Genomic DNA, 24115 nt, shown 5'->3' with positions numbered 1-24115 from the left:
TTGTGTGTGTACATAAACCAAGCAGAACATGCATTTTTGTGCCAATGGATTTATTACACATGTAAGTATGAAATGAAATTACAGAATGTCTATTGATGGAGAAGATGAATATAATCACTAAAATGATTTCAAATCACTTGAAAGTACCAAAGGTCAGTCTGAAGACTTTTGCGGTAAGATCTTTATAGGTGTGCTAGTGCAGACATTTTTACAACAGGACACCTACTTCTCACAAGATTTTTGAGAAGAAACTTTTGCAAAATGGTATAATTAAACTGTACATGTAATTCACTCCATGTTTGTAAGAATAATAAGACTCGATCAAGTCTGGGATATACTGTTTCATCCAGTACATCTCAAAAGCAACTGCATATATGATGGCTGCTTAGTTTGATTCATGCTATTAAGGATTTGACCTTGGACTATTTTGGCTACAGTAGTCATCAAGATAACTGAACCACTAGATGTAATAATAATTAGTGTGATAGGCTTGCCAGGGAGGCTGAATATATTGCAATACAAAAGGCAGCAGATTAAAAAAAAAACACTAGCACTTACTGCTAAAAGACTTCCTGATTTTTACAGAGACACTCAAATACAATTATTCTTCCTGCAAAATGCATTTCCTTAGCTCATTCTGGGAAGGGCCATGTTATAATTTAGTCTGATTCTTAATAGGGAATTTGGCTTTAATGTGGCCATCAGATGACTTTTGATGCATGCCACTGATTACATACAGCATGCATTCTGCATCATCAACAATGGCAGTATTTGCTGTATAATCTGGTTTGCTATAAGGTGCAAAAACAGTAAATTTACTTTACTGACCAGGAGTATGTTACCTTTTAAGTGTCAGCTTAATATACAGAAAAACTCTTCCATTAAGAAAGGCAAAACAATAACAAATTCTGTAATCAGTATGAGCATCTTAAATTTCTTTTCATATTTCCTTTTCAGTATTCCTAAGTGTTCATTCTTATCCTTACACAAAGCACTGTGGACAGAATTCTAGAGTTTATTTGAACTCTGTCTCCATCTAAAGGCTTCGCAATATATTGTATTTTTTGCTTGCAGGAAAATTCTAATCTTGGTGTCTTTAGGATATTGCATATTAATTTGATGGAGAAGGAAAAAATAGGTCAACTATTAACCTGGAATGTGCTTTTCAAATAATAATGCTTTTATGAAAACATATTATTTGTCAAGGGGAAAAAGTATACACCAAAGGTCAAAAAATTGAGTTGTTTAATGTGCTTTGCAAGTAAAATTAAAAGCTAATGACTCACTACAAATCTATTTTATAAAATCTAATGTTTTAAAAATATCTTTATAAATTAATAATAAACAGTATACAAATAAAAAAGAAAATTATGTCCTTATGCCTTTCTATTTAGAGCCAAATTTCCATTCCAGAACCTCAACTTTGTAACAAAAAGGCACAATTTTAAATGTTTCAAACTTTGAAAATAATCTTAGGAATATTTTTAAGTGTCTAAAGAAAGAAAGGTCCACATTATTTAAAACATTTTCTGTAAAGCAAGAAAACAGAGCTGCTGTGACCACTTAAACAGTAGTATGTCCTGTAATCTTCTAATATCTTTTGTTCCAACCCCATCAATAATTTTGGGAGCTGCAATAGGCAAGTTCGTCTTCAGGTAAATGCACAGTTCAGCACCAGTATTACAGGAAAATACTACACTTTGAGAACATTAGGGATCTTTCAAGAATAGACTTTGAAAACAACAACCACAATATACTTATCTTGGAGATTAATGTCAGCAAACTTTTGGACCATGCTGATCTGTTAGGTTTGATTCACTTAAAAAAAAATTATAGCAACTCCCTATTTTAAGCAATCTGTTGTGGGTCATAAAGAGGGTGAGTAGAATGGGTGTACATTTGCAGAGAATAGTCTGACACTAATTTGAGTTTTTTCTTTTTTTTCCGTCTAGAATATTTTGAGGCCTGAGGACATTATGTTAGAAAATTTAACTTTAAAAACGGAGCATGTTTTGTATGTCAAAAAAATCATATAGTCAGAAAATTTCAGTTCTTATATCCTTTTCTATAAATAATGATATTTTTTATCTTTTTTATATAAAGAATAATCACCTCACAAAAGAAAGTCCTAGTGGGTTTAGACCTACATTTGGACTGAAAAGAATGTCTGTGGTGAATGGTGAATTGCAGCATAAAAGCCTGAATGAAAAGAATGTTCATGAAACTTCACACAAAACCTCCAAACTGTTATATCATGAGCTTTCCACAATATAACACAGAGCTCTATATCCCAGGAAAAGCCTGCCTGGTCTACTTATCATTTTCTGCTTTATGTAGTGTACTGTGTGATTGCTAAATTAGTGTATAATGCATTTATAATATTTATAGTACCAACATTTAGTTAAACAACCTTTATGTAAGATTTATGTTGATTTTTTTATTTCTCATTTAATGGCAAATTATGAAGAGCATGTTTCATAAAGATAATTCTCCATTTAAATTCATCAGTCCATTAAATATTAAAATGATGTTTCTGATGCAATCGAGAACAAATTTGTCCAGCTTCAGTGATTATTTGCACTCATAAAAATTAGGCTTGATTAATAAAATTTAAATGCTTGATTAAGTTGACATTTTCATGTTCCATTCTGATTTATTAAAATTAGTCTCCATCTTCAGGTCTGGTATGCTGGTGTAGGTTTACCTTGCCCCTCCTCTTAACTGACATCCTGAGCGAGGCTTTTAGAAAGGAGGATTTTGCCTTTGGACTCAATGATGATTTCAGTGAAATGCCCTGTTCTTTGCTCATGGTACTGCCTGCCTTTGTCTGTGCACAGTGGAGATTTGTATTACAATCATCAAGAAAAATGTTTCTTTCAAATATCTCTGGATATAACCTGTAAAATGGCATATGCTTATGCTATCTCTGTAAAAATCAGTTACTAAGGTGCTTTAAATTATTGAAGATTGTTTTGCTCAAATTTCTTCATATACTTTTATTGATAAAAATACGTTTTTTATTTTTGTGGGACTTTTGTATACATCACAAGGAGACTATGGAAACAGGAAATCTTACTGTAGCAATGCTATTATCTTTGTCCAAAGGCTTAAAACCAAGAAAAATGACTCATGGCCATGAAAAACCATTCTCTTCAACAGAACTTATAAGGAAATTCTTCAAGAGAGATAGTGACATATAATGTCCGAGCTCCCACTTGCTTGCAGTTTTACACATGTTAAGGTTCCCAGGTGTCATTTATTGAGCACTTACTCTATGTTTAACACATTGTGTTAAGTGTCTCTTAAATCCTTAGAAGACTCTAACAAGGTACATATTGTTCCCATTTTATTGGTGAGGAAACTGAGGCATAGCAGAATGAAAAAACGTGTATAGCTAACAAGTAGGTTTGGAATTTAATTTCAGCTTTTCCGAATTTCAAAGTTTGGGCTTTTAACCTCAAGACACTGGAAAGATATAGTGGTAATGCTTACTGTAAAGGTGTTTTTGCTGTTGCCTATGGGAGTATAGCTCATTTGAAAACTTTATTTAGGTGAACTTTCTCTTGTTTAAGCAATGCTACCAGAACATTCAGTTAGTTTTTAAAGAATTGATAGTGTGTAATAGTTTTATTTTTTTTTTTGTATAATGAAGCAAATTCAGTAGGTAACAAATGACAAAATATGTCCTTGAAGGTGTATTTTAGTTTGGTGACATAATGTTTCAGTTCTATGTACACAAGGGTAGAAAGGCCTTGAAGCTTTATGCTGTTGACAAAGGTATCTCATACAATGCTTTGAAAAATGAACACAAAACTCTCAGCGTTATTGGACTCCTACTAGTTCTGATTTATAAACACTTTCTACAAGCAGATAAAGACATATCATTTGGTTTCCACTTTTAGTTTGTTATTTAAGGTCTTATAATTTCTTGTCACCTTTCTGAACCAAGGACAATAATTCTCCACAAATATCATATGAAACTCTCTGCCAGCACCATCCCCCTCCACCATACAGGGAATAATTATCAACACAAGAAATGCAAACTAGTTATAAGGTCACAAGTCAGGCAGAAGGTCCGTCTGTTGGCCCCTTTTCCTACCTTCCTCCCTATGATGGTTCCAAGAGTTTGGCTCTCTGCCAAGAGGAGAGTACAAATTCATTTAGAAAGAATAATCTGAAAATCACTGGAAATAGGTAGGATACACATCCACCCTCATACCAGAACTGTGGGTATTCTGTTTTCCTCCCTAGTCTTACATCTCAATTACAGAAATGACAAAGTCTTGGGGGCAGATATATTTGGAAGAAGAGAAATGATAAGACCCTTTAGCAGACGTATGGGTAGACACTTTGGAGAACCATCAAGATGGTGAATTCTTTGGATCCACAGGAGGATTTGAGGGGTTTAGGAAGCTGGTTTTTCAGTGACTCTCTGGAACTCCAGGTTTTAACTGGGGTTCAAATAAGTGAAAATCAACTTATTTTGGGAGCAGGGACTTCAGATTTCCTTCACAGTTGCCAAAAACAATTCATTTGGTAGAAAAGGAGTTGAGGAAGAAATCCTCTATAAGAACTAACAGTACCCCTTTGCCTCATTATAGTCTCATATGCATCTTTGGGGAACTGAGCAAGGTGGGAAGAATTCAGGAAGATGGAGGGGGCTAAAATATGAAAGTTCCTGGAAACAACCTTTTGGAAACAACCACTAACTTTAAACTGGAGTCTCTCTTCCGAGTCCTAATAGATCTAAAGCAAGAAGTGTGCACTCCAATGAGGAGAATCTTTAGTAAACTGACTTTTAAAAATAAAAGTGTTTCCTTTACATCTTTCTCTGCTTGAACTGACATGTAACATACTGGTAATACTCATCTTCTACCATTCTACCATTGTATCTTTTCAATTTTAGGTTTGCCTGCAGTTTGAGAATTGAGTAAAAGGACACCCAATATACTCAAAAAGTATAAAACCAAACATGGAGTTACTAGGTGAAAGCAACAGACCAGACTGAGGCGTGAAGAACAAACAGTGGCCACAGGTAGATATCTAACCCTCTGTTTCATTATGTATGCAGCCGCATACACACATATGCAGGAGGATCTAAATGCCTTTTGACTGCACATTCTGCATGCTGTATACACACCTCTATCACTGAACCTATTATTTTCATGTATTCTATTTAATTGTTTCTCTCACTACACCACAAACTGTCCTGGACAAGGTGTCTTCATCATCTTTGACTCACAGTCAGTACTGTTAGTACCTATAAAGGTTCAATAATATTTGTTGAATAAAAGTAATGATGCATAAAAATTAGATAACTTTTTTTTTTTTTGGCCAGGCATATTGGCTCACGCCTGTAATCCCAGCACTTTAGGAGGCCAAGGTGGGCAGATCAGAAGGTCAGGAGTTCGAGACCAGCCTGGCCAATATGATGAAACCCTGTCTCTACTAAAAATACAAAAATTAGCTGGTCATGATGGTGGGTGCTTGTAGTCCCACCTACTTGGGAGGCTGAGGCAGAGGTTGCAGTGAGTCGAGATTGAGCCACTGCACTCCAGCCTGGGCAATAGAGCAAGAGTCCATCTCAAAAAAAAATTAGATAATTTTTTATTTGGAAGGAAAGATCAGACTAAAATATTTTCATTCAAACATTTTTTTGAACAACTCAGAGTGAAATGGTCCTGGTCATTTTGCTGTGTTGAGTTAAGATACACAAAAGGAAAATACAGTTAGAACAATCACAGGCCAGTGAGGAGGACCCATGGTGAGCCAACTATGATAAAATACTGAGAGTGCTGTGATTTTTATTGTTATAATTTCTTTCTAATTTGGTCATGAGGTCTGTCTCTTGAGAGTGACCATGAGCCAAGATAGCCACTTTCTAAGAGTGCTCTGATGAGAGCAGAGTAAGATTCAGGTGGGCCAGTCAGACGAGACACACTGAGGAGGTGAACTCAAAACGCATTAAACAAGACATTTAGTACTTACTGAGGGTCCCAGGGAGGTTAGGGGTGCCAATGGGAGGCCGAGGGATGGCTGGAGGCAACAGGGAGCTCAACCAGTGGGTGGGGCACGCAAGAGAAAAAGATCTGTTGGACTATGGCTTTATTAAGGTCCGCAGATGCTATCCCGTGCCTGGTTTAAAGGGAACACGTGGGGAAATGTTGACTTGGCTCTAGTGTTAACCATTAGGTTTCATCATGGTCAGCAGCTTCAGGGTGTGTTGGGTCAATGCAATGAGAAGCAAGTGGGCTACAGCATAAACAACCACACAGAGAGGATAAGTTTTAACTAGAAAAGGGGATGGCTACTGCTGTTTCAAATAACTCATGTCAGGCCTAAAAATGGATGCCTAGGCAGCAACTGTATGAAACAAATTTATGACAGACATGAGAACTCAGAGGTGAGGGCTCACTTAACCTCTTAGAGTATGAGTTGGTAGGGTCAGACTGTTAGTAGGGGGTGAGTGTCAGGGATGGCTCTCCAGAAGAAATCATAATAATAATTAATGGTTACCCAGGCACAGCTGTATAAAATGTTAAAGGTTTAATGGGTGGCAAATTAATATTAACTACCAAAAACCTTCAAAATGCATATACTCTCACCCAGAAATTCTTCAAGGACTTTCCAAAGCACATTACCAGAAAGAGATCCAGAGATTTCTTTAGGATTTTCTTTATGGTATTGAGAAGGCAAAAATATTTGAAGCAGTCTGGATGTGGTAGCTCAAACCTGTAATCCCAGCACTTTGGGAGGCCAAGGTGGGCAGATTACTTGAGGTCAGGAGTTCTAGACCAGCCTGGCCAACATGGCTGAATCCCATCTCTACTAAAAATATATATATATACACAAAAATTAGCCAGGCATGGTGATAGCCACCTGTAATCCCAGCTACTCAGAAGGCTGAGGCAGGAGAATCACTTGAACCTGGGAGGTGTGGCTTGCAGTGAGCCGAGATCATGCCACTGCATTCCAGCCTAGGTGACAGAGCAAGACTCCATCTCAAAAAAAAAAAAAACCAAAAAAAATGGAAGCCAACATTTCTGAAAACAGTGTTTAAGAAGACTGGTGCATGCCTTGCACCTGTACTCCCAGCTAGGTAGGAGGCTGAGGTGAGAAACTTGATTGAGTCTAGGAGTTCATGGCTACAGTAAGCTATGATGGCACCACTGCACTCCAGCCTGGGTGACAGAGGGAGACCCTGTCTCTAAAATACACACACACACACACACACACACACACACACGTTCATATAGTGAAAATTATATAGCAATTAAAACTCATGGTAAACTGTATTCCAGGAACATGAGGGATACTTCCAGATATGCTGCAGAATATAAAAAACAGGTGAGCTGAAATGGGTTAAATGTGACTAATTTATGAAAAATAAAATATGTGATAAGAAATATACATTTACATTTGTAAGTATGTTTTAAGAGAAGGCATAGAAAGAGTGTCTAGAGGCAGGGCGTGGTGGCTCACGCCTATAATCCCAGCACTTTGGTGGCCAAGGTGGGTGGATCACAAGGTCAGGAGTTCACAACCAGCCTGGCCAAGATGGTGAAACCCTGTTTCTACTAAAAATACAAAAATTATTTTTTGGGTGCAGAAGTCACCTGTAATCTCAGCTACTTGGGAGGCTGAGGAAGGATAATTGTTTGAACTCGGGAGGCAGAGCTTGCAGTGAGCTGAGATCACACCACTACACTCCAGCCTGGGTGACAGAGCAAGACTCCAATCCCCCCCCCCACCAAAATAAATAAATAAAAGAAAGAAAGAGAGTGTATAGAATATTTGGGAAACTGTAATTATACTCTGCTCCAGACACTCCTGCGACTGCTGGGGCTACCCCACCCTAGTCTTCCTCTCTAGCAGCCACAGACCCACTACCTTTGAAGGTCTTCTTTTCCCCAGGGTGAAAGGCCCCTCTTCCAACCCCTTTCTCAGGTGGAGCATAGCCCTCATGGCTGGACAGCTACCTCCTCATTGACGTCAACTGTGTTGCCTACAAGTCTTCTGTGTCAGTGGAGGAGCCCCAAAGACAAACCCAGGATGATGCACCCCTTAAAAGCACAGCCTTGCAGGGGCTATGGCCACCAGCAATGCACCTGTGTCTTTGCCAGCCCTCTGCGGCTACAGAGCCACCATGCATCACACTCGGACCTCAAACTCTTTATGTGTGGTGCCTGGGGTGAGGATTTCAAGCTCTACCACCAAGCTGCACATCTGTCCTCAGTGCTCATGTGATTTACAGGCCTCTGCCAAGTTCCAGACCCTGCCTGCACTGCCCTCCTCTGGGCCACCACGTCTGTCCCATACTGTGCCATTCACACCCATGCTCTGTGAGGACTGGCTCTGCAAATGTTACTCCTTTATTCTGGGCCTGAGTTTCCCCATCTATCCAAAAAGAGAAGCATCACTTTTTTCTCTTTTCTAGTTGTGTCGTGAAGATCAAGCGGTTGCCTTCCCTGAGCCTGTGGACTGGGTAAATAGGAGGTAAAGCAGCGAACACAGGCCTGGGAGCCAGCTGGAACTAGGTTCCCATCCAGCTGTGCTGTGCTAGCCTTTGCAAGTGGCTTGGTTTTCTGCTCTCTGAAGTGGCAACTGTTGTCCAGAAGAAAGTGATAACAAAAGAGTGTGGCCATGGTCTGGTTCATTTCTGTTTCCTCACCGTTAGGCCACTACTCCCACTGTTTGCTCAATAAACATTTGCATACTTCTAAAAAAATAGAAGCAAAACAACAACAACAAAACCACACACATAATCCTGTTGGAATATTGGGGGGATGAAGCTGAACCTATGATTTAGTTGAAGCCTGCTCCTGAGGGGTCTTCTATGCCATGCTTGAAGATGTTGGGGAATACCTTTGTTTCAGAGTTATCACCTTCCTACAGGTTTGGAGGTAAGAATAACAGGTGCAACTGGGATAGAGTTGCAAGGTAAATATAAAACATCCAGTGAAACTGGAATTTCAGATAAATTAAGAGTATTATAAAAGCATATAAGTGTAAGTATGTCCTGCTGTTATCTGAAATTTCAATTGAATTGGGCATCTGTGTTTTTATTTGCTAAATCTGGCAACCCTACCTTGGGTACAAATTCACAGGGCTTCGGTGCTGGAATTTGGGGGAAATTTGCAAAGTAGAAGGCCTGGTCATCTACTGAGAGGGAGAGGACAGTGGTGGGGGGACTTGGATGAGTGAAGAAAATGTGGAAATTCTATGGATGCGAATCCAAAGCCTGATGACGATGGTTATTAACACGTTGGGACACACTCTGTACAGCAAGTGATTTTCTAACAACACTAAGTAGTTGGTGAACAGCTTTGAGAAGGGTCACAGAGGATAAGCTTTCTACTAACATCTGATTGGCTGTTGATTTCTACTTATTTATTCTAGTGATGGTGTTGGAAAACTAAAGGTCTGGTTCTTTTCACGGTCCTCCTCAGATTTTTGTAAGCTGATGACCTTCTGAAAAAATTGAGAAAATTGCTGTTGAAATAAGCACCAAGAAGAAAAGAGTGATCATCCATTTTTAGATGTGTTTACAGGCTGTATGACTCAGTGTTGCTTCTGCTAAGAGTACTGAATATGTGGTCTTTTTTGGTACTGAGATGCAAACACAGGAAACTTGTGGTCTATGCTGCTTTCAGTGAATGATAAAACTCTTACTGAAGTAGAGAGGGTCTAACTGTACATTCAAAGTGCTTTGCATATGACATCCGCTCCTCTATCAGCTTGGCTTTGTCCAGCCTCTTTAGACCCTGTTAGGAATATTTCACTTATTCAGTATTCCACATATTCCGCCACAGACTTCTTTGGAATGGAGAACACTGGATGACAAAATAATAAATGTGCTTGATTTTTAGGAGCTCAAGTCAATCAGATGTTTCCTTGGTGGACCATTCCAAACTGTTCAATCAACAGCACTTATGGCAAACAGTGCTGTTCTTAGGGGCTTTATTTGTGGAGATAAGTGCTGTGGGTCTCCTTGGAACAGATCTAATGGGAAACAATATTCAGTACTATTCTAAAAGGGAAATGAAGAAACAATGCTTTATCATGAAAAGGAGCTAACATTTTAGTGTTTCCTAAAGTATTTTAGCAAGGCAGACTCTGTCTCAATTTGTGTCACAGTCATAGCATGAGTCAGAGAATGATTTCATTGATCTGCCCTACTCTTCAGTCTTTTAATGCCACCATTGATTAGATAACTGAGATTGTTGTGTGGGAGGAATATAATGACAGTAAAAATGAATGTTCTTTTAAAGTGTAATTAGAAAACACTGCTTGAAGAATTTTTTTGTGTCAAAGAAATTCAAAAACTTTATTCACAAATATGAAGAAGTCAGCTTTGATGGACTCCTCCCATGCTTATCTGGATGAATGGAAGGTAGTCCTGCTGTTCATGAATGCTTCTGAAATTAATGGGGGCACCTGGGATAGAACAGATGACCAGCACCAATTTGTGTCAGGTTACTGAGTACCTTGTAGGAAGGAATTTGGAGACACTTGGAATTCTATGCAAGGTCCTGGACACTAAGAAAGCAGTCTTTTGGGAAAGGAGTGCCCATGCATGTACCATAGATGCAGCCTGAGACTTTACAACATGGCATGACTGGATTCACATCACATTTGCTCTGGGGAGCAAATTACTTATCCTCCTTGATACAGAATTTTCTTATTTGTAAAACGGGGATAAAACTATTTAGAATTCTTTATTTGATATGATTATTGTGAAGAATAAAAGGAGGTGATGTCTCTTAAAGGCTTAGCAGGATGCCTGATACATAGAAATTGCTTAATGAATATCCTTTCTATTTCCCTGAATGAGAAGTATGAAAGACATGAAGTGAGGGGTGTGGGAAAATTAATACTTTCCATTAATATGTTGGCTCGAAGGTAGAGTTAGTGCTACTGGCTTTTCTGTAATTCATGGGAGAAACTTGCTATAACAGTGCCCAGGGAGAGGTGGGATATAGGCCCAAGAGGAAATGTGATTACTGGTGGTCCGGAGTATAAACTTGAAACAGACTGTTCTGTTTTCTAATACTGGCTCTGACACTTTCTGTGTGTCTTTGGGTAAGTTATTTAATCTTTCTGACCCTATTTCCCTGTATGTGCAGTAGAAATAATGATACAGGGTATGCAATAAATGCCTGGTTTCCTTGGCCAACCTATTACCTTCATTCTCTGAGACTTGATTCTCCTTTCTCAAGAAAGAGCTCTTGCAGCCATACTTGTCTACATGAGCATGTTCCATTGCTTACAACTGATGAAGGGACCTGGTCCGGGGGGTCACTTGACTTAGAAGGATCCAACCCATTGGCTGGGCTAACACAATCAGCTTCTCTCTCTTGGAGGAGGACTAAATGACATGATGACTATAAAGTACTTCACACAGGGCCCAGGGTGTAATGATGGTTCAGTAGTTTTAAAATTCCAAGTAAAAGCCATTTTCTGGCATCTACTCTTCCACTTTCAAAATTTTTCTCTACAGTAACTGTAATTTGCATAGTTGGTACAAGCCTAATAGCTAACGCTGGTGAGAATTTTTCCCGGGTTTGGAAGTGACAGCTCAACCAAGAGAAGGATGACATTCCTATCTTCATATCCCTTTCATGCCAGGGACATTTCTGAATGAAGCATGTCTTAAATGGTTTTCTCTGGAAAAGCCTAACAATTCTCGTGCTAGAAATTTTAATGTCATGGTCCCAGTCTAGGTATTTCAGACCTAAGATTGCTTATTTTTAACAAGTCCAACTAGGAAACAGCAGAGGTAAAATACCATTTTTAACCACGCCTCTTTCACATGGGCACCCTCTGAGTCTACAGCTTTAACCTCAGGAATGGCTGTTTACTTATTCTGTCCCTTAACAGGTTCAGCTCATTAAATGCTGCAAAACTTATTCAGCAAGGATTACATCTGATTTTGCTCATTAAACTAGAATGGGCACCATGGTGGGGAAAAGGTATGGGAGTTCAGTGCCTGTAATCTTAAGGGTCTCCAAGAAAGGAAAGACTGTCCTTAAACAATAAACACACAAAGAAACACTTTCCTATTTGGTATTAATCTCAACTATCAGCCAATACATTGAAGACAGAATTTTACCTTTCTATGCACTTTTTTTAATCTTTGACAACGTTTCTTTTCTTCTTCAACTTACTATGTCACAGAAATTTTGTTTCCTTTTCTTTCTTTGCTATACAAACCTGAAGGTCATTTTGATTTTTCTTTTATAGTTTTCATCCTAATTAAATTTTGTCAGCTGAATGTTCAGATTTTTGTTTTGTTTTGGTTTGATGTTTGGTGGCAGAAAATTCTTTCTCTTTCTCTGTCTCTCTTTCCTAAAACAGAAAGTTTCCTGGTTTGGAATCAACCAACGGTATGCTTAATGCGCCTCAGAAATCCTGTAAAGTTTTCACATATGCTGAAAGATTCTGTGGTGCCTTTGGGATATCAATAAGGATTTAGGGGAAAATACCATCCTTCCAGTGCTATGCACTATGCAGGAGAGTCACTTAGTCACAGCATGGCAACCCCTATAAACCCTTTACCTAAATTCATATATGTGTGTGTGTGTGTGTGTGTGTGTGTGTCCACACATATACATACATACATATATATATTCTATAACCAGCAAAGTATAATCCAGGTCTCTTTTCAAAAGGAGCAACCAGTTCAAATGCACAGCTGGATATGCCAGCAAACACATAATTAGACAAATTGGATTTAAGAGTTACGTAAGGCCTTAACTGAGCCAGTGAATAAGAAGTTGAATGAAACGTTGTGATTGCTGCTCTGGTGCAACAGAATATGTGGATCTGCGTGTTTTGGGCAAATAAAAGGCAATTACTGGGAGTTATGGAGTGTAGTTGGCATTCCATGGGAGTTAGACTACAGAATCTTTCACAGTGGGTTGTGCTGGGGAAGAAAATGTCCATGGCTAAAAGAGGAGCCTGTTAGAGAAGATGTGCTAAAAGGAAAAGATTTGGTAAATACTATTTTGAATTTATATTTTATAAAAATATAATATGCAATTTTTCAATATTCTATAAAATGTCTTGGAGAATTTTAAGTACAAAATGATACATTATACATTACTATTTCTCTTCTGAAAGTGGACATTTCCAGCCAAGCCAGGTATATTCTGGAGAAGACAACAAGCAAAGTCTATAGTTTCAGAATTTTTCACTAAGAATATTAAAACCAATGAGTAAATATTGAAGATAAACCCCCTTATAGAATTAAGAAGCTAAAAATAAATTACCAGTTTTTCCTATTTGCAAATAATCTTATTTGCAAATTTGACTCAAGGCAACTGAATGAAAAGTTGATATTCTTCTCTCAACAATCTTCATAAAGTAAATGGGACAAAAAAGCAATTGTCTGAGAGAGTTCAATTTTCTTAAAGAAAACATCCTGAATTAATTGACAAAAGTACCTATTAGTCCCCATGACACCAATGCTTATAGCATTTAGGGCTTGTCTCTCAGTGTGCAATTTAAATATATATCTACAAAATCCTTGCCAATAATACTCATATCTTCTTGTCTATTGATGCTGCCTAACCATTAAAATCTCTATTAGCAATCTCATGTTTGGTTTGATATATTTTACAAAGAAGGATTTGAACACATTTAATTTGCAAAGCAGGTACTACAGACAGTGGCAAATACAAAAATGAACGAGTCGCTTCCCTCAAATTTATAGTCTGGTAAGAGAGACAGAAATATAATAAAGAAGTAAAGATGGTGTGTTGTTGGCAACTTTGCCACTTCTAAAGGAAATTATTTTGAAGCATTTTATATTTTGTTTGCAATTGCTATTTGAAGTGTATTTTGCTTCTGTTATTTAAAAGGGAAGTTCTTTTACATTGAAGGTATGTATGCAACCTTTATGATGTTACTATTATAATAAAGTATTATATACTACTTTTCAGCTGATGATTAAATAACTCTGGATCATTATGGGCACAGTAGTTGGCACAACTTTTGGCAAAAAATCGATTTGGTTTATGGTCTATTATAATCCACAGATCATAATTCAAATAGAGATCCTTAATGGCAGTTTTTTTTTAAAAAGTATGTAGTCTGCTGAGGACTAAGTAGATTCTTATGTTTGTCAACCTTTCAATTCTTCTTGACAGCTGTCTATTGTTGAGTTATCAAATTGCAAATATCATATTTGGAGAAGACACTCCCCCCCATTTATTTATATGTGGGAGAGCTTTGGGAAGTTTGCTTGCTAGGGGCATAGTGATAGACAATCCAAGGGGAACAAAGCTTGGCAGAACGACAAATGTGGTTATAGTATGGCCAGCTTCTGCTTCTTAGTCTAAAACTTTTTCAGAAAGAGAAGGTTGTCTTACACATTCTACTTTCAAAAACGCCAAAGAGGACAGGTAGATTCAGTATAACCTTCCGTAGGTTAAATGAAATCTCTTCATCCTTAAGCTGGTATCTCAATACACCCCTGACACAGGGAAGGATATTTACTGTTATCCAACAAACCTTCATTGAATTAATGTACTTTATACACATTTTCAGGCTAACAACCATCAATCCTTCATTCCTTCCAATTACAGAGCACAAAGAATCTATCTGTCTTAAGTAAATACATTCACTTAGCTTGATCATCGATAATTTTATTACAATGTATCTTAAATCAGGTTTCATTAAGATATAACAAATAAGGAGAATAAAACAATTATCTGAAGTAACATTCATTTGTGATTGAAAATCATAGCTCATTCTTTGTTGTTGCTCCCTGTTTTACTTTCTACAAGGAGGAGTAATGTTAGAAATAGGTGAATACTTTCTATTGTGTTAGGACCAAAGTGTTGTTTGTTAGTTTTGATCTGATAAAACTTTCCTCTAAACTTGAGTATTTATAGACAGAATTTTTGGTTTGTAAAGACAAATTCAATGTTGATCTTGTCAGAGGGATTCGGAATAAGAACAAAAACACATACAAGTAAGAAAGTAGAGACTTACTGTATCACGTTGCCTGTTATCTTTCCCTGATATTATCAGGAAGTAGTTCCATGTCAATAGTAACAACAAAACCAGTGGTATCATGTACAGCTCAAAGTTCCAGACAACAAAGAGAAAGAGCTGGAGGAGAGAGAAGAGAGAAGAGAAGAGTCAACACTGAATTTCATTAAATGGACTGTTATTTATACTCCACTTCAAAAACACAAAACCAAATGCTTCAGAACAGGAAGATTTATCTTGAAAATAAAGCCTTTGGAACTTTCAGGCATTTTTCTAAAAATATACCTGACCCTTGGAAAGTCACTGGTAAGATTTTTAATCTGTTTAATTTCTATGAAGGAAAAGTTGGTATCATTACATTATCAAAGAGGAAATTTGAGTTTTTCTTCTCCAGTGAAATTATTGTTTGGTTGGACACAACTTTTTAAAAGCAGCAAAATGAACTCCACTACACTGTCAGGAATAGCCTGGTTTATCTGCCTTAATGGTAAAAAATGAATCACTATTTAATATCAGGGACTTTAAAAAATCTCACTTGGATAATGCAACATAACAAGCTTAATAGGCAGATAAAGATACCAGCTCTACACAAGAGAGGCCCAAAGATTTCACAATATGAAAAAAAGCACTGCTACCAACAAGAATAAAAAATTGTTGGCTTAACATTCAGCATTACCATAGAAATCAAACAGCTATTACAAGAAAATTTTGTCAAAACAAATTTTAAAATGCCTATTTGTATTATTCTTTTTTGACACTACCTAATTCTCCAAGTATATAAACTTTTTCATTGTAAAACAAATGTTAGATTAAGAACTCAGGATGGCAGATGGAGTCATTCTAAGAACACTTAGATTATAAAGCAACACAAAGTTAGATATAAGTGTGATACACCCCCACCCCTCACCAGACTTGTAATCCTGGACAGATCATATGAATTCTCTGGTCTGTGGCTTTTGCTGTCAGATTAAGGTAATGTTGTCAGGAGGCATTTAAGATCTAGGTTCCACTCCTTACCCTAATGCTACTAGCCATATAACTTTTAAGCAATCTATTCCTTCTTTCGTTTCTTTTCCGGTAAAATGGGGATGATAGGGTTATCCACCTCAGGGCTGTGATAATTAAATAGTTAAAACATGTTAAAGATTTAACATACTGCTTGGTGCCCAGTAACTGTGCAAAAACAAAACCCCAAATCATTATTGTGTAAATGTTATTCATATCTTACAAAACACAAAAGTCAACTAATTATTGATTAAGGTCCTCAAGTAATTAATGCAGATTATAATACTGGAAGCTAGAAAGCCCTCTCCCTGATAAGATTTAGCTGAACCATGGCATAACTGGGAGTTTCAGCCAGCTGGTTGGAATAACACAAACATCTTGAATTTGATAAGTCAGGATAGTTAGGGGCAGTGCCCTAAGGACACCCGTGTTAGGCACAGCAGCATGGATCATTTGCAGTCTTCTTGATAAATCTCAGTGAAGCCTATAGCCTATTTAAATGGCAGAGAAAATTAAACAGTATGAAATGGTAGAGAGACTCCTGGTTTCAGGGTCAGGAGACCAAGGTTCCAAGCTTTAGAAAGTTACTTTGCCTTAGTGTTCCCATATCTTGACAGAGGTCTATAAATCTAATCATCTTTAATATTTCTCTAATATTTAAAATGACTTTATGACATTATTGCACCAACTGTTTTTTCAATGTGACATTAAATTTTGAATACTGCATATTTCACCAAATTCTTTTATACTCATAACCAAGTGGGCACCAAAAAACATAAATAATAGTTTAGGAAGCCAAGAAATTATTTTAGACAGAATTACATGGTAACTATAGATTCAAGTTCCTGCATAAGAAAAGTTCCAAATATTGTAATACATGAAACATAAGCCATATCTATTATTTCATGAGAAAAGCAGAAAGATTTCCAGAAAAAGAAAATATTTTCATTTAATTTTTGAAATTTATACAATATATAAAGATGACATAAATAGTTGATGGTTATGATTATTAAAATATATTTTTATAAAGATAATTATCTTTTAAGGAAGTGAATTAAGGCAAATCTGACAGATATCAATGCATGAAAAAGGGAAAACCATTTTTGGCTAGAGTCCACATTCTTTATACATTTATTTGTAAGACTGAGGTAGTCACTAGACTGTAAGTTCCTTTAAAGGTAGACTCTTTGTTTTCATTCACTTGTTTTATCCTGAGAATGTGGAACAGTACTTGAGGCAAAGTAAGTGCTCATTAAGTAAATATTTACTGAAATAATGGATACATGGACACTGGGTTCTCCAATCATTTGACAGAATTCTATTTAATTATTTGTCTTAGCAAAACTATTATAGATCTACTACATAAAACAAAGTGATTTTAGGAAGATGCAGAATTACAACCTGGGATGCTACTAACAAATTTCCCCCTCTGTCAAATAAGCCTACCTTAGTACTTCTTCTAGACAAGATTTTCTTTCCATTTGGCTATTTTGGATGAACTATTTTGGATATTATGATCTTTTCTCCTGGACCTTCTTTATGTTTGTCTTTTCTGAGGACATTTATTTAACTTAGTGTGTTCTGGCCTCCTGGATGGGACTCAGATTATCCCATTGCTAAATACAACCAATTGTAATCTTTTTAACCTATTGAACAGATACATTTTCCCTTGTAATGTCCACTCATTGTGTTAGGGTCCTCATCTTATCCAGAATAAATTTCCTTGTAATGTTCATGTATTGATGTCAGCTGTAGGTCTGTCATCCACAGAAAAAACTTCCTAGATGACAATCCTGCATGCAATCAAGACATCTCTCATGCCTTCTTCTCTAGGTTTGACATCACCACTTGCTTCAAGCATCAATTACAAAGTGTGGTTTCTAGGCACTTTCTTATTGTAGTCAGTGTCCCCTTACCATATCCAAATCAATACATCAATAACTTTCTCAAGATATAGAACTCAGAATTGGCATACACTTCTCATGACTGTCCACGGTATTTTTATATGTCCTAATAACATGAGCACCAGAACATGGATTGGGGAAAGACACAGAAGAGAGAGACAAAGGAAGAAATTGCATTCATTTTAGGAATTCCGGCAATAGAAAAACCATCTCCTTTCCTACTGTGGTTTTAAGAATCTAATATTTGAGTAACCGAGTGAGGAGCTCCTACTGTTGAAAATATCCTTTTTTTAAAAAAAAAATGAGAGCTTTGAATAAACTGTAAATATAAAAGCATTTATTTTAATTTTTAGCATCTAGATGAAGATTTCAAAAGGTAAAGAAAAGAACATGAATACAGGTTAACAATAAAAATGTATTTATTGAACATGTATGTTACAAAATATTGGATGTTTAAAAGTATAACAGCCAATCATTTATTCAATATAGTATTAGTGATGATTCTAATTCCTATTAGCTGGTGAGGCTCCTCTAATAAAGAGAGCCCTCGAAGGAAGAAAGGAGCTTTTTAACTCATTCAATCCACACTGAATCCTCTTCTCTCTTTCCTCCTTGGAAAGAGATCGATTCTCTCCTATTTCCTACAAAAAAACAAACAACAACAACAAAAAACCAACCTAAGCTAACACAAAAGGCCAGGCCTTTAGTGCCCCTCTAGGGTAGCAGGACAAAGAAGGAAGCTGGAAGAAACCCAAGGAAGGCCGACAATGCAGGATCTGTCCTTGGTCCTGATTATACATTTTCAGAGGTATGGGGGAAAAGAGAGATATAATAATGCATTAAAATGGGGTGGAAAAAGAAATCAAGAAATAATTTTAAATATCTCTAATGTATTCACAGAATACAAACATAAACCATAAAATGTCTAGCATGTGTCCACATCTGCATTTCCGAAACTGTTTTCTGCCTTTGTGGGCCATGGAATGAGGACCTGCAGATTTTAGAATTTTTTGATGTTATAGTACATGATAAGGACACTCACAAATGTCTACGGAGTGTTTAATTCTTTCAACTCCATCACTATAGCACCCCTTCTGTATTTCTTCTTCTCTCTCTGTCACATAATCTCTTCATGTCTCCCCCATCTCTCCTTTTAATAAGGAATCTTAGGCTGTCTATATTTTACTCTGATGGAATACATGCCCCATTCCAAACAAAACATCTAGCCCTACATTAGTTATCCATGCTCATTAGAGACTAGAACTATTCCAGGAATTGGTGGCTTTCTTCTTTAATCATTAGATGGCTGTTGTAATTTACAATTAGAATTCGATACCAGAAAATCTTCAGGGGGTATTAGTCAAATGGTAATAAGTACACATAGTCCCTTCATTAGAAAAATAATATTGAGAGTTTTACTCAGTATCCTGCATGTTAGAAACTCTGTCAACTGGCCTTGGGCTGTTAGCCAGGACTGTGGGATTCCCTCAAGGAGCTGATGCAGTGTGGGACAGTAGAAAAAGAAGGACGTTTGAATCAGGCCTAGAGGCATCCAAACTCTCTAGTCACTAGCTTTGGGAACTTGGGCAAGTTACTAGATTTCTCTTAGTTTTGTCATCTGAGAAATGGAAATTATAATATTTACTCTGCAGATTTGAGTAGCAATTAAGCTGATGCTTGACACCTATAAGATGCTCAACAAGCATTAGGTATTATGACAAGCAGGAACTGATTGGCTTAAACTGAATATAATATTTTTGGCTCTTCTAGCAGCTTATCACTTTTCATATACCACCCTAGAATCCACAGCTAATGATTGTTTCAAGTGTAAGAGCTACGCTAAAGAAGCCATGCCAACTAAAGTAAAAAGAGATAATGAAATCAGTGCCACTTTCAGTTTTCATATTTAATTTGTGGTGACTGAGTACAGTAATGACCCCAATTTTTCCATGTCTCCCTGTATCCATGACTTTTATAATACCCTCCCACAATGACTGAAATTAGGCATATAACTTGTTTTGGTCAAGGACAGAATAGCAAATATGATGAAAACAGAGGCTTAAAAAATCATGGGGCATAGTTGCCTCCATCACCCCAACTGAAAGCCAGACAGCATCCAAAGCAAAGCCAACTAACAGACCAGAAGCCAACCAAAGATGCATGAGTGAGCCCAGCTGAGCCTAGTCTAAACTGCTAACAAAATCATCACTAAATAAATGATAGTTGCTTTAAGCTACTAATTGTGGGGTCGTTTGTTACACAGCAAAAGCTCACTAATACATATCATTCTCCCTCCAAGGAGACGATGTGGCAGGGTAAAATATAGTTTGGACCAGAAGCCCAAAAAAGTGATTTTAGTTCAATTTCTCCTATTTGATCATCATGAAACCCTGTGCAAGTCAATTATTCTCTTTTCTAGTCTCTTACCTATAAAATGGAGATGGTTACACCATCCTATTTTGCAAAGTTGACTGTGGAAAAGCAAGTGATATATGTGAAGATCCTTCATCACAAAGTACTATATTATTAATGTAATATTTTTCATAATTTAATTTTTTATAAAAATTTACACAGACTTTATAAACTTACATTTCAAGATAAGTGAATATGATCATTGCTCTTTGAGCAGTTGTAGAAGATGGGTGGTGTTCTTTAGGGTGATCTGGGTTTGAGGAGGAATGGAGTTTTTTGGTGGGAAATCGTAAGAGTTGAACAGAAGGATTGAAGTTAGAAGTTTTACTAATAATTGAAACAATACAAAGCTAGATCTTTACAAAAACTCATTATTACTAGTAAATGTCTGAAACACTGCAGATTTTGTGAACTCAAAACAATTCAGTATTAAAATGTTAACAATGTTTTAACAATCTTATTATGTCCATATATATGGAGAAAAAAAAGCTTGTTCAGAACTAGCAGTTTCATGAATTCCAATTCTTTTTCATAGTCCTTTTCATTTTTAAATTAGAAAATCCTTTATCTAAATCAGTTATTATCTCACCTATATATTAGTATCAACATCACAAAATACAATTTTGAAATATCTATTTGGGTCACACTTCAAAAACATCCTAAATTTTAACCATAAATATTCAGAATGAGTTTTTTTTTTTTTTTGAAAAGTTTTAATTTACCTCAAGGTAAATAGGCCAGGCATGGTGGCTCATGCCTATAATCCCAACAGTTTGGGAGGCTGACATGGGAGGATTGCTTGAGGCCAGGAGTTCGAGACCAGTCTAGGTAACCCAGTGAGACCTCGTCTCTACTAAAAATAAAACAAATTTAGCCAGGCATGGTGGCATGTGCCTGTGATCCCAGCTACTCAGAAGGCAGGAGGAACTCCTGAGTCCAGGAGGTTGGGGCTGTAGTGAGCCGTGATTGCAACACTGCACTCTGACTTGGACAACAGAGCAAGACCCTCTCTCAAAAAATATACATAATTTCTCCTAACAAGTCTTGTATCATATTGCATAGAGTGAACTTTAAGGAAAAAGTCCTGAGAGGTAGGCTTGGAAGGCAGGGACTATTACCTTCCTTTTACAAAGGAAGAAACTGAGTCTCAGGAATTTGAGACTTGTCTAAAACAAGTCTGAGTGGCAGAGCCAGGTCTTCTCCTTCCTAATCCACTGTGCTGTTCCCATAAAACTCCACTGACTCTAAGGTAAAGAGTCTTAGACTGAATGTTGATGCTTTGAAGGTATCAATTATTTAGGTACTAATTATCCAATCTGTAGATTTTCTATATGTTTTTCTTCTCTTTCCCCTTCTTCTAGGATAACTACTTTTCATCAGCACAAAGAAATGGAATATCACTTCTTAGGTGTTCTGGTAAAGATTTGGTATGGCAAAGAGGCCAGAAATGAATGGCAGAAATGAGGTTTGTGGAGCCAATTTTATTCTTCCTTTTTCCCACTATATTGCACAACTCTGAAGAATCAAAAGTTGACTATTCATAAGGTTTCTATTAAGTGGGGTTTTCTTCTGTCCAAAATGTTTAGAAGAGGTTAGTAAGGTGGCTGTAAAGGCAAAGATTGGAAACTGAATTAGCCAATTACATTTTTACAGACAAAAAAAAGCCCTACTTTTCAAATAAAGATTAAATAACAGAAAAATTCTGTTCTGCTGAGAAGATAAGTAAAGGTATGGCAAGGCTTTTTCAGTCATATTAAACAAGGCATATTGTACAAAGTAGAGTGAGTGATTCCAAATTTTAAGATTTTAGAACAACACCATTTTTTAGGAGGTGCAAGACATGCACGATTTTTCTTTCTTTGAGCCTGGGGTTTTACCAGTCTCAGGCAGGACTGGGCCATTCACATCATCCCATCAATTGATGCTCTCATTGAAGTGCAGTGGAAGATGCCTGCATTCAATGATCACTCAGTGCGACACACGACAGTGTCCCTGGGGGAGCCCACTTCAAAAAAAATCATTTAAGTTAGAATATTGAATATCCTATTCTTTTGCAAACTACAGTATATTTTAAAAAGAAATCTCATCCAAAATGATTAACACTTCCTACTGTTCAGGAAAAAAGCCTGCCCTTTCAGACTAACAGCTGTGGATCATTAGCTCTCCAGTGATGAGATGTGTTTGATGAGTATTTTTCTTTCTAATTAAGAGATGAGATTCTCTATTTGACTGTCTCTTCAGAAAGAAGTGAAGAAAAAAATTTCTGCCTACATGGAAAGGCCATCTCCTACAAAACAATTAATTATTTCACGGTCCTTTCAGAAAATCCTTTTCCTTCCTAATTTCAATTCATTTTTTTCTTAAACTTAACACACATTTACACTCGGGCCTTCACAGTATTAACCCATTTTTTGCCCAACCTTCACCCCCTAATGTTTTCCTGTTTATTTCATCATTTGACAGTATCTATTTCAGAAAAAACAGAATGAAGAAATGTGCCAAAAGTGTGTATATGCTTAGAAGAGCTAATCTGGAAGGACTTTTTTGGTTCCTAACAGAGAACATTTGGTATGAGAATGTTTCTTGAAGTGAGAGAGGCCTCAAATTAGAAATATAATAAATACTTAGGATATGCCTTTTGAGGAACTAGGCAATGATTAGGGGGAATATTCAAGGTGTTTATCAATATATAAAAATTGGTTATAGTAATGAATACTTAAAAGGAAATTATTTTACCTCTACCAATAAGACTGGCCTCAAAGAAGAGAGCTGGGTAAAGTGGGACCTAAAATACGTTGCTTTTCTTTTTGAAAAAGCCATCATCAGAGTTGGCAAAGAGGTAAAATTTCTGAATTAAAAACTTGATTGAAGAGTAGGAAGTCCAAAGCCAATGAAAGCACTGTTTGTGAATAAATCCTACCAATTGCCTCGTTAAATCTTTTTGGCACAAGAAAGAAGGTATAAAAAGAAGGAGGGTCAATTTTCAAACATTTTGGTGCTGAGCTGCCGCTTTCCTCCCTAGGGCACATTTGGAAATATGCAGGGGTGTTTTTAGTTGTCACAATGACTAGGGCGGGAGAAGGGAAATACTGGCATTTGGCAGGTGAAGCCAGCATGAATCACTCTCAAATATGTGTGACAGTCTCACCCAATGAAGAATTTTCCTGCCCCCAAAGCTAAAATCACTCCTCTTTCAGAAAAGTTGTCTGTTTCTCATATAGATAATATTCTACAATTAACTTAAAAAATAAGAAACTATATGTATACATACAAGTGTATACAGAAAAAAGGTAGGTATTTCCTATGTGATGACATGAATTATGACTTGAATTAGAGCAAGTCAGTAGCAAAGAAAAAACTGTCCTTATAAGCATTTGTATTAGATTCTCCTATTAATGTTTAACATTTCTTAAAAATACGCCTAGTACTGGAGGTGAACCCCTTATGCCCATTTAGGCTCATTCAAATTAAGTCAGGCTCCACCACATCATCATCAGAGTCTTCAGAACCTAGTCTTCTGGGAAGGGGGTGGTTTTGCCTTGATTTAAATAGCCAGATGGCACCACCACCTGTTCAAAGGTCTTTATTTCTGGTTGGTTCCACTAAAGCTTTTTGTACCACCTCCATTCAACAAGGAAGAGGAGATAGGCAAAGTGAACCTAATTAATTCCTAGCATAACGATAACCTTTTCAAGGCGGTTTTAAAGTATGATGTGTTGCTCTTTTGAAGAGAGGCTTTGCTTTGTTTGGACAACCTTCTAAAATACACAGTAGCAGGGAATTGATGACTAACTTAG

At 36.9% G+C, this 24115-nt stretch overlaps 1 protein-coding gene across 19 annotated transcripts in view; it reads right to left on the bottom strand.

Moving 5' to 3' along the window:
- MCTP1 (multiple C2 and transmembrane domain containing 1) overlaps positions 1–24115 on the bottom strand; it is a 595528-nt gene that overhangs the window by 83370 nt on the left and 488043 nt on the right. For all 19 annotated transcript variants that reach the window (XR_008479839.2, XR_013532231.1, XR_013532232.1 and 16 more), the window contains one exon: positions 14998–15117. Coding sequence is in view for 14 of the 19 variants with exons in the window: in XM_054252591.2 (XP_054108566.1) it covers positions 14998–15117 (120 nt within the window). In the remaining 5 variants the exon portion in view is untranslated. The remainder of the gene's footprint in view (positions 1–14997; positions 15118–24115) is intronic.

This window comes from Callithrix jacchus, chromosome 2 (assembly GCF_049354715.1).
Source record: "Callithrix jacchus isolate 240 chromosome 2, calJac240_pri, whole genome shotgun sequence".
Classification (NCBI taxonomy): Eukaryota; Metazoa; Chordata; class Mammalia; order Primates; family Cebidae; genus Callithrix; species Callithrix jacchus.
Note: the sequence above shows the minus strand (reverse complement) of the source record. Positions and strands in the feature narration are given on the sequence as shown.